This window comes from Elephas maximus, chromosome X (assembly GCF_024166365.1).
Source record: "Elephas maximus indicus isolate mEleMax1 chromosome X, mEleMax1 primary haplotype, whole genome shotgun sequence".
Taxonomy (NCBI): domain Eukaryota; kingdom Metazoa; phylum Chordata; class Mammalia; order Proboscidea; family Elephantidae; genus Elephas; species Elephas maximus.
The window spans coordinates 172,580,832-172,594,238 of record NC_064846.1 but is presented as its reverse complement, the minus strand read 5'-3'; the positions used below and the strand labels follow the sequence as shown (position 1 = coordinate 172,594,238).

Here is a 13,407-nt window from a genome sequence, read left to right as displayed (position 1 = left end):
CTTTCATTACTTTGAGGATCATGGAAACAAATGTGTGCACTCTGGGTTTCCAGGCCAGTATGTGACCTTAAAATAATGCAAATAACATTGTGAATATTAAATAGGATAATGTACACAAAGAACTAAGCACTACTATACAAAGTTGGCCAGCAATAGATACTCAATAGGAAACCCCAGTGGCATAATGGTTAAAACCTACAGCTGCCAGCCAAAGGGTCAGCAGTTCGAATCTACCAGGCGCTCCTGGGAAGCTCTATGCGGCAGTTCTACTCTATCCTATAGGGTTGCTATGAACTGGAAATGACTCAACAACAATGGGTTTTGGTTTGGTTTAGGTGCTCAATAAAGATTAAGCTGGTGTATTTTTCCCCTTGCTGCTACAAGTTTACTATTTAACATGTCAAAATTCCTCCATTATTCTGACAGAAGTTTTGTAATACCCGAAGACAAAATACTGATTCTGCTTCTTGTATCATGTGACTGTCCACTATAATTCTACTTGCTATTGCCAGGTTAAGCACTGTAATGATCCTATAGGGAATTGTGCCCTGTTCAAACTCGTAATAAAAAAACAGTCTAACATTTGTACTTAAATAAGGATCAGGAAAGTTGTAAACTGCTGTGATAAAATATGGATTTGGTACACCAATCTTACAGAGAGATGCTGTTTATTGTTTTATTATTTATATTTATCAAAGGGAAAATTGGATGGCCACTATCGATTATCTTGGGCTCAGCTGAAAAAATATTAATGGTCTGATACAAATTGGAGAACACATGGTACATGTACCACTGGGTCTCTCTCCATGTTATTAATCATATTAAACACTTCTCGTTAATTAATCCTAATGAGAATTTGCCAGTTGAATGGAACAAGGGGAAAAATGCATACAGGACAGAAGAAATAATATCAATTCTTAGAACACTTAAAAATAAGACAGTATTACTTTCATTTTGTTTGGTATAAAATGCAAGTATTGTACAGCAAAATAACTTGAGTGCCAATAATGGAATGGTGGAGATCACATGATAGAATATTACAAGACCAACAACTTATTCATGGCAAATATCTTTTGTCAACAACATAAATGTCGACTATACACGTGAACCTCACCTGAGGGAACATACAGCAATGAAATCAACTATATCTGTGGAAAGAGATGATGGCGAAGCTCAATATCATCAGTCAGAACAAGGCCAGGGGCTGACTGTGGAACAGAGCATTAACTTCTCATATGCAAGTTCAGGTTGATGTTGAAGAAAATTAGAACACGTTCAAGAGAGCCAAAGTACAACCTTGAGTATATCCCATCTGAATTTAGAGACCATCTCAAGAATAGATTTGACGCATTGAACACTAATGACCAAACCAAGCCAATTATGGAATGACATCAAGGACATCATACGTAAAGAAAGCAAAACATCATTAAAAAGACAGGAAAGAAAGAAAAGACCAAAACAGATGTCAGAAGAGACTCTGAAACTTGGTCTTCAATATAGAGCAGCTAAAAAAAAAATTTTTTTTTTTAAAGTAAATGGAAGAAATGATGAAGGAAAACAGCTGAAAAGGAGATTTCAAAGGGCAGCTCGAGAAGACAAAGTATTATAATGAAATGTGCAAATACCTGGAGTTAGAAAACCAAAAGGGAAGAACATGCCTGGCATTTCTGAAGCTAAAAGAACTGAAGAAAAAATTCAAGCCTCGAGTTGCAGTATTGAAAAATTGTATAGGAAAAATATTAAATGATGCAGGAAGCATCAAAAGAAGATCGAAGGAATACAGAGTCATTACACCAAAAAGAACTGGTCGACGTTCAACCATTTCAGGAGGTAGCAGATGATCAAGAGACCAACGGTACTGAAGGACGGAGGTTCAGGCTGCACTGAAGGCACTGGTGAAAAACAAGGCTACGGGGCCTGATGGAACACCAGCTGAGATGTTTCAACAAATGGACGCAGCGCTAGAAGTACTCACTTGTCTCGGGAAAAGCTGGACATTGGGGACACCTTCAACCTCCGCCACATAGGAACCAGCTTTGTGCTGACCCTCATAAAAGAAATTATTCGTTTACTATCCAACTCTACAAACTCTGTTCACACACCCACATTACAAGGAGAAATATATTTCTAAAAATAAATATACTTTTACCTTCTTAGGGATCTTCTTTTAAACCCAAATCATACCTGTTTTGGACTTTCTGGATCATCACAAAGCGAAATTAAAATTAATGTAAATAAGATATTATTTCCACACTATAAAAGTGTAAGGAAGATCCCATAGGTTAGGATAGTGATTCTGTCTCCAAGGGACATCTGACAATTTCTGAAGACATTTTTGGTTGTCACAACTGAATGAATGAACACATCTGTCTTGGAAGAAATACAGCCAGAATGCTCCTTAGAAGCGAGGATGACAAGACTACGTCTCACAGACTTTGGACGTGTTATCAGGAGGGACCAGTCCCTGGAGAAGGACATCATGCTTGGTAAAGCAGAGGGTCAGCGCAAGAGAGGAAGATGGATTGACAGTGTGGCAGCCACGTTGAGGCTGGCGCCGGACCAGGTAGTGTTTTGTTCTGCTGTACACAGGGTTGCTAGGAGTCGGAACCAACTCAATGGCACCTAACAACAACAACAATGCAAAGTTTTGATTGGGTCCCTGAAGAAGCCAATATATATTGATAAAACAGCTGGATAACATGGCAGCTCCCTTGAGGGAGGGCAGAAAGTGTATCTTCCCCAGCATCTAACAAAGGGCTGGTTACAAAAGTGGCATTTGAGAGTTACTCTTCTGTTTGGTTGATAACGAATTCACGTCTTAGCCACGGGGGTCGGTACCAGAACAACTGAGTTCACAGCCTTGATCATCTGCCGGGAGCTGTAGGTACTGCTTAGGCATCTTCATGTCCACAATTACAACATGTTTCCAGGACGTCACTGACGGCAACCATCAGGCCAGAGTGCCTCCGGCAACAACAGAACACCGTCGTGCAGAAGCTGACGGAGCACCGATACTCCAGCCAGTCACAAAATGCCGAGCAGCAACTTGCTGAGCAATTAAAACTGAGATAAGATGGAACCTTACTCACTTTAGTTACTGGGAAACACCTTCCTCCCACTTCCGTAAAGCAGCATTATACGCTTTCCTAAACTAACGCTATAGCCAAAAAGCAGAAAAGGTTGTCGAGTCAATTCCACCTCATAGCCACCCCATGTGTGTCACAGCAGAACTGTGCTCTACAGGGTCTTCAATGGCTGATGTAAAAAAAAAAAAAAACTTTTTTATTTTGATGAAAGTCTACACAACCGAAGACACACCGTTTCAACAATTTCTACAAGTACAACTCAGTAACACTGGTTACATTCTTCCAGTTGTGCAACTGTTCTCACTGCTCTTTCCCAAATTATTCCACCCACATGATCTTAAACTCACTGTCTCCCAAGCTTCCCGCCCCCCTTCAACGGCAGACTTTCCCAGAGCAGATCACCAGGCCTTTCTTCTGAGGCACCTCTGGGCAGACTCAAGCTGCCAACCAGGCCTGTCTTCTGAGGCACCTCTGGGCAGACTCAAGCTGCCAACGTTTCAGTTAGCAGCCAGGCCCTTAACCGTCTGAGCCACAGGCACTCCACTTAACACTCTGACCCCTTGGAATTGCCCATGGGATGTCCACCGGCAGGGCACCTGGGGAGGAGTCAGAAGATGGGGCTCTAGACCCAACCTCCCCACCTCGGGGGCTGGCCCTGGGCTAGGCCATCTGACTCCGCAGCCCTTTGTGGTTTCCCCACACAGCTTCTGAGGACCTACTACGCACCGTGCTTATCTCCAGGGTTACTAGGAAGGTCAGTGAAATCATGAACGCGAGGACGGCTGACGCATCATACAAAGTGAAGAAGCACTATCACTACCCCTCATCCATGGCTCGTATCCTTAGGATCGAGTCCGCTTGCCTTCCACAGGAAAGTCCAGACAGCAGGGTCACACCAGCACCAGCTGCAGTAGGGGAAGACCAAGCTCTATGTCTGTCTGGGTCACCCCGGGAGAGTCCCCGCCCAGCTCTAGTTCAGTTCCAAGGAGCCCCACCTCACAGCTCCATTTCATCCCGGTGCCGTCGATCACCTCTTCTGGCTTTGTCCCAAGACCATCAACAGAGCCTCCTGAACTGCCACAGTGGACTTTCCAACTGCGGTTTCTCCACTGGTCCTCATGGAGTTTCAGGTTCTCTGTATTTCTGGAGGCTACCGTGCCTGGGGGGCAGTGGTGGCTCAGGCATAGAATGCTTTCCTTTCGTGCTAGAGACCTGGGTTCAGTTCCCAGCCAGTGCGTCTCATGCACAACCACCACCCATCTGTCAGCGGAGGCTGGGTGTTGCCAGAATACTGAACAGGTTTCAGCAGAGCTTCCACACTAAGATGGACTTGGCAGGAAGGCCTGGTGATCAGCTTCCGAAAATCAGCCAGTAAAAACCCTAGGGATCACGGCAATCTAACGTGCAACCCATCGTGGGCTGACACAAGGCCCGGCAGCATTTCACCCTGTCACGCATGGGTCACCATGAGTTAACTAGGCGGCAGCTAACAACAAGCAGGTCTGGAAGCAGGCTGTAAGGGACTTTCAGACTCTCCTTACTTCTAGAAGCCACCAAGCCTGGAACAGGGCAGTCCTCCTGGTCCCCTTGTCTCCCTGGCTCCATCCTAGCAGACCGCAGGCTGGGGCACAGCCTGGGCCCTGGTTTTCGCTCAAGGAGACAGCCGGTCCAACAAGGCAGCTCTCCCCAGCTTTGGCGCTAGCGGTGACTTTAGACAGAGGTCTTCCAGGACGACATGGTCTGTGTGTTATCTCCCTGACAGCACGGGTGGTCTGAGATGCCTGCCACACAACTCCACATGCGGAAACAGGGTACGAGGAGCCCCAGGGTGAGCCATGAGATGAAGTGTCTGAGCAACCCTGCTTCCAGCAGTAGGGGATGCTCCTCCACAACGGCATGAAAGGTTCAGCATCACGCAGAGGACTACACACAGAACAGCCCCAGTGTGGGGAGCAGGGGGGAAGAGCCCTGGTGGTACAGTGGTTAAAGCGATCGGCTGCTAACCGAAAGGTCGGTGGTTCGAACCCACCCAGCCACTCTGTAGGAGAAAAGACCTGGTGATCTGCTCCCATAAAGTCTATAGCCTAGGAAGCCCTATGGGGCAGTTCTACTCTGTCCTATAGGGTCTCTATGAGTCAGAATTGACTTGACACCAGTAGGTTTTATATACATACGTAGTTGTTGTGGAGCCCTGGAAGTGCAGTAGCTAAGAGCTACGGCTGCTCACCAAAAGGTTAGCAGTTTGAATCTACCAGCCGCTCCCTAGAAACCCTATGGGGCAGCTCTACTCTGTCTTACAGGGCTGCTACGAGTCAGAATCAACTTGGAACCTAATCAAAACAACAGGGTGGGGGGGGATGGCAAGAGTTTGTACTTCTAAAAACGTCTAGTCTGTCATGTGTGAGTCATAAATTTTATTTGTGTGTGTGTCTGATTAATGGAAAATGGAAGCACTGAGTGGCTAGGTCTTAAGAACAGTTTTTTTTCTTTGTGTGAATTTAGTTAATCGTTCTCATTCTCCTCCTCCTCCCTTTCTTCTTTTTCTCCTCCTCTCTTTCTTCTCCCTCTCTCTCTCCCTTCCCTCTCCTTCTTTTCTCCCTCCCTCTCTTTCTCTCTCTTCCCCACACCCTTCTCTCTGCCTCTGTTTCTCCTGCAGTGAAGTGAAATCCCCAGGCTGCACAAGAACAAGGGTGCCCTTCCCTGCCAATGGTCCCCCTCGGGCACTGCCAGGTTGTGGTCAACACTGAGAACCACCGGACCTGCCCCGTGGTTTCTTACCTCACAGAAGCTTTGGCACTGATGCCTCCTCTGGTCCCAGGACTCCTTGCAGGGCTCCAGACACTGGGAGAGATGGAAAACAAGAGAAAATCACCCAGGGAGAAGGCACAAAACCAAGAGAAACTCTACCTGTGGGCATTGCCTTCAGTGCCCATCTTTCCTAATCGGCTTAGAAAACCAAACATCTCAGTTGATTATTCTAGCTGCGTATAATGTGAACTAAGCAAGGGTGTCACTACAGAGCCAGGACAACTATATATAGCACAGACATAGACAAAGACATATAGACATAGACTAGACATATAGCCATAGACATACAGACATAGACTAGACATAGACCTAGACCTAGACATAGACTAGACCTAGACATAGACTAGACATATAGACACAGACATATAGACACAGACATATAGACTTAGACATAGACTAGACATAGACTAGACAAAGACATAGACTAGACATAGACATATAAATAGACACAGACATATAGACTTAGACATAGACTAGACAAAGACATAGACTAGACCTAGACCTAGACTACACACAGACACAGACACAGACTAGACATAGACATATAGACATAGACATATAGACACAGACATATAGGCTAGACATATAGACATAGACATATAGACACAGACATAGACATAGACTAGACAAAGACATAGACTAGACCTAGACGTAGACATAGACTACACACACAGACACAGACACAGACTAGACATAGACAGACTAGACATAGACAGACTAGACATAGACAGACTAGACATAGACATATAGACATAGACATATAGACATAGAGTAGACATAGACATAGATACATTTTTTTCTTTTTACACAACTGAAAGAAAGATTGCCTAGTTTGGAGGCAGCTTACAGGAGAGGCAACAACATTCACTGTAGACTCAATAATTGGGATAAAAAATACTTTTATTCAATAAGAAGTACTTTTTAAAAAAGATTTTCTTTCAGGGGAATCATTTTTCTCAAACCTTTAATGTTCAGTATTAATTTCCTTTTTTAAATTGGCAGCATAGTGTTATTTCTTTGTTATACCCTTCTACAGGTGATCGAGTGGAACTGCACCGTTCTAAATACGTGGATATGCAAGTGTGTGGCAGGGGTGTGTGCGTGTTTGTGTGTGTACGCGTGTACATACACGTGTGTGTGCTATGCGTGTGTATGGAATTGCATCATGCTAAATACATGAATAGACAAAGGTATGTATGTGTGTATATAAAACAGATATATAGATATGTTACGTATTTAGTTCAGTTGATCCAACCACATAGAATTCACCCACTGTAATGACCACTGATCACGTAACTAAAAGCCCCTCTGCTAAAATATACTGAACAAACCTCAACATTAGATTCTTCCACACCCATGTTTCAAAATAGAGACTGAAGTGTACTTAGACAGATTATGCAGTCTCTACGTGGCACAAGCGGTTAAGCGCTCGACTACTAGCTGAAAGGCTGGCTGTTCGAACCCCCCAGAGGTGCCTTGGAAGACAGGCCTGGTGATCTGCTTCCAAAAAGTCACAGCCTTGAAAACCCTATACAGCTGTGTTACTCTGCACAGGTGGGGCTGCCATGAGTCAGAACTGACCCCACGGCAACTGACAACGACGATAACGCCGTGGTATATGCGTATTATACACGTACATACATACAAAAAGCCCCAGCCCGCTGCCACTGAGTCAGTTCTGACCCTCTCTCACACACACACACACACACACACACATATACACAGTTATAAATTAAATAGCCAGGCCCCAGTGTTGAAAACGATTGTAGAAATTGCTTGTAATAAAAAAACAGCACTGTTGAATAAACAAATTATACATATGTATATAACATAATTATTACTATATAGTGTAAATATAGGGTCGCTATGAGTCAGAATCAACTCGACGGCAACGGTTTTTTTTGTAGTGTAGATATAGTAATAAGTTATATATACACACACACATAATATGCTTAGATGAACTTTGATGTATGTATAGATAGATATAGATACAGATACAGGTATATCCAAGATAACGGCCAGGACTCCTTGTTGAAACTAAAATGTTACATTCAAATCCATGGAGATTTGATTATTCAAATTATATTTTTAATGCAAATATAAAAGTGAAGTCCTATGTAGCCCAATGTCAGTTTTCTAAATATTGGCATACCGTTGACTCTCGTAAGCTCCTGATGACTCACTCTAAAAAGCAGATGACTCTCTCTGTGCGATTTTTATTCCTCTAACTTGACGGCACTGGGTTTGGTTTTTTGTTTTTGATGGTAAGTAAATTTTCCTGTTAGGATCAGACTTATCATTTAAATTTTCAAACATTTATAATGTGAAATTCAGGATGGATGACATACCTACGCTGCCTTGTCATTCTGTTTTCTAGTAACCCCACCCCCCGCATTATAAAATTAAACTACAGTGTAAAGATACACGGGAAGACCGTACGGTGAAATTTGATTTTCAAATAACCATTGCCAGTTTTCAATCAGAAATGCATACGAAAACCGGCGGTGCTCCTGCACCAAGTGTCAGGCATTTCTGACCGTGCGACTCTGGATGTGATCTCTGGCCATGAGCGTCCGCATCCCCGGGAGTTTTAGAAACACACGCCCCTCCACATACCTACAAAGTCGCGGCCCAGGGATCTCCCCGGATGCCTTTGGCAGGAAACTCTGGGTGCTCGCTACACTTTCAGAAGAAATGCTACGGCATTTGATAAAAACCAAAGGTCCGTAAAGTCCAACTGTTCATTAATGTTGCATGTAAACAACTCATTCTTAATTATTTTAAATACAAGAATCTTGAGTACTTCAGTGATACCTTCCCAAGCTGTAACATGAGCTTGGCCCAAGCTTATGAGTTCTTCCCTCCCTCAAGCATGACCCGAACAAATGTATGATTTATCTCCACTAAAATATTTCTAAAAGAATACCATTTTCTAATAGCAGTGAAGCGGTGTTTGATAACTTGTTTATCTTACATCTTTCGCTAATCCTTAAGGAGTTATCAGGTTTATTTCCTAAAGGGAGGTCAATATCTCATCCTTGTTTTTATTATTCTTGTAACACTTTGGTCCTGAGTTTCAAGACTCCTTGTTTTTTTTTTGTTATTGTTGTTGTTGTTTGTTTTTTAAGACATTGGTTCTTAGCCAAAAAAGATTAGTAGTCATTTAATAAGTCTGCTTGAACTAATTTCTTCTCAAGGTCATTTGCAATAAATAAATAGCACGCCTTCAAAATATCGTGAAGTTTTATTTAGCTTGAGATTAAACTGTGTTTTATGACAGCCGCACCCATCCACAAGATTGGCTACTCCGAAGTCAAGTGTTGGTCATTTCGCTCAAGAAATACCCAGCAACCCTTTATTCCTTATGAAACTGTAAAGTGCTGTTATGGACTGAACTGTGTCCCCCACAATATGTGTCAATCTGGCTAGGCCATGATTCCCAGTATTGTGTGATTGTCCGCCATTTTGTCATCTGATGTGATTATCCTACATGTTGTAAATCCTAATCTCTGCCTGTGGTTAATGAGGCAGGATTAGGTCATGTTAAAGAGGATTAGGGTGGGATGGAACACCCTTACTCAGGTCACAACCCTGATCTGATGCATGGGGAGTTTCCCTGGGGTGTGGCCTGCATCACCTTTTATTTTACAAGAGATAAAGGAGAAGGGAGCAGAGATGGGGAACTTCATGCCACCAAGAAAGCAGCACCAGAAGTACAGCATGTCCTTTGGACCTGGGGTCCCTGCGCTAAGAAGTTCCTAGATCCAGGGCAAGAATGATGAAAACAACCTTCCTCCAGAGCCAACAAAGCCTTCCCCCAGAGCTGGCACCCTGAGTTCGGACTTCTTGCCTCCTAGACTGTGAGAGAATAAACTTCTCTTTGTTAAAGCCATCCACCTGTGGTATTTCTGTTATAGCAGCACTAGATGACTAAGACAAGTGTATGTGACTAACAGCATGTCATTATAATTATGCAATTCTTGTTTTCTACCACTGGTAAAAACATAAGCCATGAAAATATGTGTATATAATTGCATTTTCATAACTATAGACTTATACGTGCATAAAAAGCCTTGATCCTTTGAGATCTCCACAATCACACATAATCTATTCCTTGAAAGCTTGTGGAACAGGCAAATAATTTATATGAAACAAATATCATTTAGAAAAACTTGGGCATGTTTGTGACACTCTAATGGAAGCAATACATACCACACTTGTCTTCTCGTTAATCCAGAATCACTTCCATCGGGATATACAATTCACTTAAAGCTCTATTTTAATTGCACGCTCACCTCATTTCCAATAACCCCGATCCGCAACGTCTAAAGACACACCTCAACACGTTACTAATGACAGCAAACATTTTCTTTTAATAATCCTCTATGAAACTACCTGACAAGAATTGCCTGGCTGCAGACATAAGAATAAATCTTTGCAGGATAAATTTGCCAAACTCTATTTTGGGGAATCTTTATGATTCTCTTAGTCAGTTAAAATGATTCCATCTCTCTCATGCTTGATAAAAGAAGAAAACACTTTCTATTTCTTCAAATAATAAAAACAATACGCCAAAAAAGGACAGTCCCAGGTCTGTCTTCCAGGAAAGAAGAAAAAGTGAGAGACGTAATAATACTACAGGCAAATAATGGCTTTGAAACTTACCACCTATCACGGCATAATATACTAAGTATGTACTGAAAGCAGAGACTATGGCAAAGATGTTTACCTGTGTTTTATTGACTATGCTCAGGCCTTCAACTGTGTGGGTCATAACAGATTATGGATAACATTGCGAAGAATGGGAATTCCAGAACAGTTCATTGTGCTCATGCAGAAACTGTACACAGACCAAGAGGCAATCGTTCCAATAGAAGAAGAGGATACTGCATGGTTTAAAATCAGGAGAGGTGTGCATCAGTGTTGTATTCTTTCACCATACTTAAAAAAAAAAAAAAAAATCTGTATGCTGAGCAAATAATCCGAGAAGCTGGACTATATGAAGAAGAACAGGGCATCAGGATTGGAGGAAGACTCATTAACAACCTGTGTTATGCAGATTACACAACCTTGCTTGCTGAAGGTGAAGAGGACTTGATGCACTTACTGATGAAGGTCAAAGATTACCTACCGCCTTCAGTATGGATTACACCTCAACATAAAGAAAACTAAAATCCTAACAACTGGACCGATAAACAACATCATGATAAATGGAGAAAAGGTTGAAGTTATCAAGGATTTCATTTTACTTGGATCCACAATCAACAGCCATGGAAGCAGCAGACAAGAAATCAAAAGATGCATTGCGTTGGGTAAATCTGCTGCAAAGGACCTCTTTAAAGTGTTGAAGAGCAAAGATGTCACCTTGAAGACTGAGGTGTGCCAGACCCAAGCCGTGGTATTTTCAATCACATCATACACATATGAAAGCTGGACAAATGAATAAGGGGATATTGTGTGGTTTAAAATCAGGAAAGGTGTGTGTCAGGGCTGTATTCTTTCACCATACCTATTCAATCTGTATGCTGAACATAATAATCCAAGAAACTGGACTATATGTAGAAGAACGTGTGGCATCAGAATTAGTGGAAGACTCGTTAACAACCTGTGATAAGCAATGAGACAACCTTGCTTGCAGAAAGCAAAGAGGACTTGAAGTACTTACTGATGAAGATCAAAACTACAGCTTTCAGTATGGATTACACCTCAACATAAAGAAAACGAAAATCCTCACAACTGGACCAATAAGCAACATCATGATAAATGGAGCAAAGACTGAGGTTGTCAAGGACTTCATTCTACTCGGATCCACAGTTAATGCCCATGGCAGCATCAGTCACGAAATCAAACAACGTACTGCACTGGGAAAATCTGTAAAAGACCCCTTTAAAATGCTCAAAAGCAAAGATGTCACTTTGAAGACTAAGGTGTTCCTGACCCAAGCCATGGTATTTTCAATCATCTCATATGCATGAGAAAGTTGGACAATGCGTAAGGAAGACCAAAGAAGAGATGATGCATTTGAATTACAGTGTTGGTGAAGTATATTTAATATACCATGGACTGCCAGAAGAACAAACAGAATGCTCCTTAGAAGTGGGGATGGCGAAACTTTGTGTCCTGTACTTCGGACATGTTATCAGGAGGAACCAGTCCCTGGAGAAGGACATCATGCTTGGTGAAGCAGAGGATCAGCAAAAAAAAAAGGGAGATCTTCAACGAGATGGACTGATACAGTGGCTACAACAATGGGTTCAAACATACCAACGATTGTGAGAATGAGGCAGGACAGGGCAGTATTCCCTTCTTTTGTACACAGGACCACTATGAGTTGCAACCAACTCAACGGCCCCTAACTACAACAGTTATTTATTTATTTATTTATTTTTGCTCTAAGTCGGTGGCTATCAATTTGGTGTGATTTTGCACACCCCAAGAGACTTTTGGCAATATCTGGAGACAATTTTGTTTGTAAGACATTAAGAGGAGGAAGAGAGACTGGCATCTAGTGAGCAGAGGCCAGGGATGCTGCTAGGCACCCTTCAATGCACAGGGCAGATTCCCCCGCACCCCCGCCCCCCATGATATAGAATTGCGTGGCCCCAAATGTCAAACGTGTTGACGCAGTAAAACCCTGGACTGAGCACACTAGAAAAGCAGTGAATTAGTCATAGCGCTAAAGGCAATCCTGAGAAACAGCTCTCCCAGGGTAGAGGGGTAAACGCTACTGTGGGCTGTGACCTCCAATCTTGTATCAATTCCATGTATTTCAGTCACAATCATCCTTCTAAAATACGGCTTTGAGAATGTGAGGTCCCTGATAAAACTAGCCAACAACCATCAAATTGAGGGCAGAGTATGTGACAGACTACAAACTACCCCTCTTTAGTAGGGAATCAGGTAGTGAATACGAGGCACATGAGACTGAGAACGCAGATGTGAGAGCGGGCTCTAAAGAACACTTGTGCCTCCGGAACGGAGAGGAACCGAGGAACAGAAAGCCTTGGTTTGCGGCTGGACTATGCCATGTACCTGCTCTCAGCTGTGACCAAATCAAATTGATTACTTAGCCTCGGTTCAGTAATTGAAATACAAGAAGGTAATCTTCCATATTCACTTAAGATATTACCGGATATGTGAAGGGTGCTGGAAACTTTACAGATTATGGAAAACTTTTATAAATATTTATGAAATAAAGCCTCATACCAACAGACCTATGAAGATAAGTAAAACTGTGTACTATAAATCTAGATTGTAAATGTTATGTGCTAACAGTTTAAAAACCACAAACATCAAACTCATTGCCGTCGAGTCGATTCCAACTCACAGTGACCCTATAGGACAGAGTAGAACTGCACCATAGGGTTTCCAAGGAGTGGCTGGTGGATTCAAACTGCCAGCCTTTTGGTTAGCAGCCGAGCTCTTAACTACTGTGCCAACAGGGCTCCACTAACAGTTTAGGGAGGGGAAACCCATGGTGTAGAGAAGATGAAACAAAGCTAGTGAGAATTTG

General features: G+C 42.6%; 1 protein-coding gene across 3 annotated transcripts in view; it reads right to left on the bottom strand.

Moving 5' to 3' along the window:
• The window catches only part of ANOS1 (anosmin 1), a 240,315-nt gene that overhangs the window by 82,405 nt on the left and 144,503 nt on the right, over positions 1–13,407 (bottom strand). For all 3 annotated transcript variants that reach the window (XM_049872288.1, XM_049872287.1, XM_049872290.1), the window contains one exon: positions 5,865–5,927. In XM_049872288.1, coding sequence (XP_049728245.1) covers positions 5,865–5,927 — 63 coding nt within the window. The remainder of the gene's footprint in view (positions 1–5,864; positions 5,928–13,407) is intronic.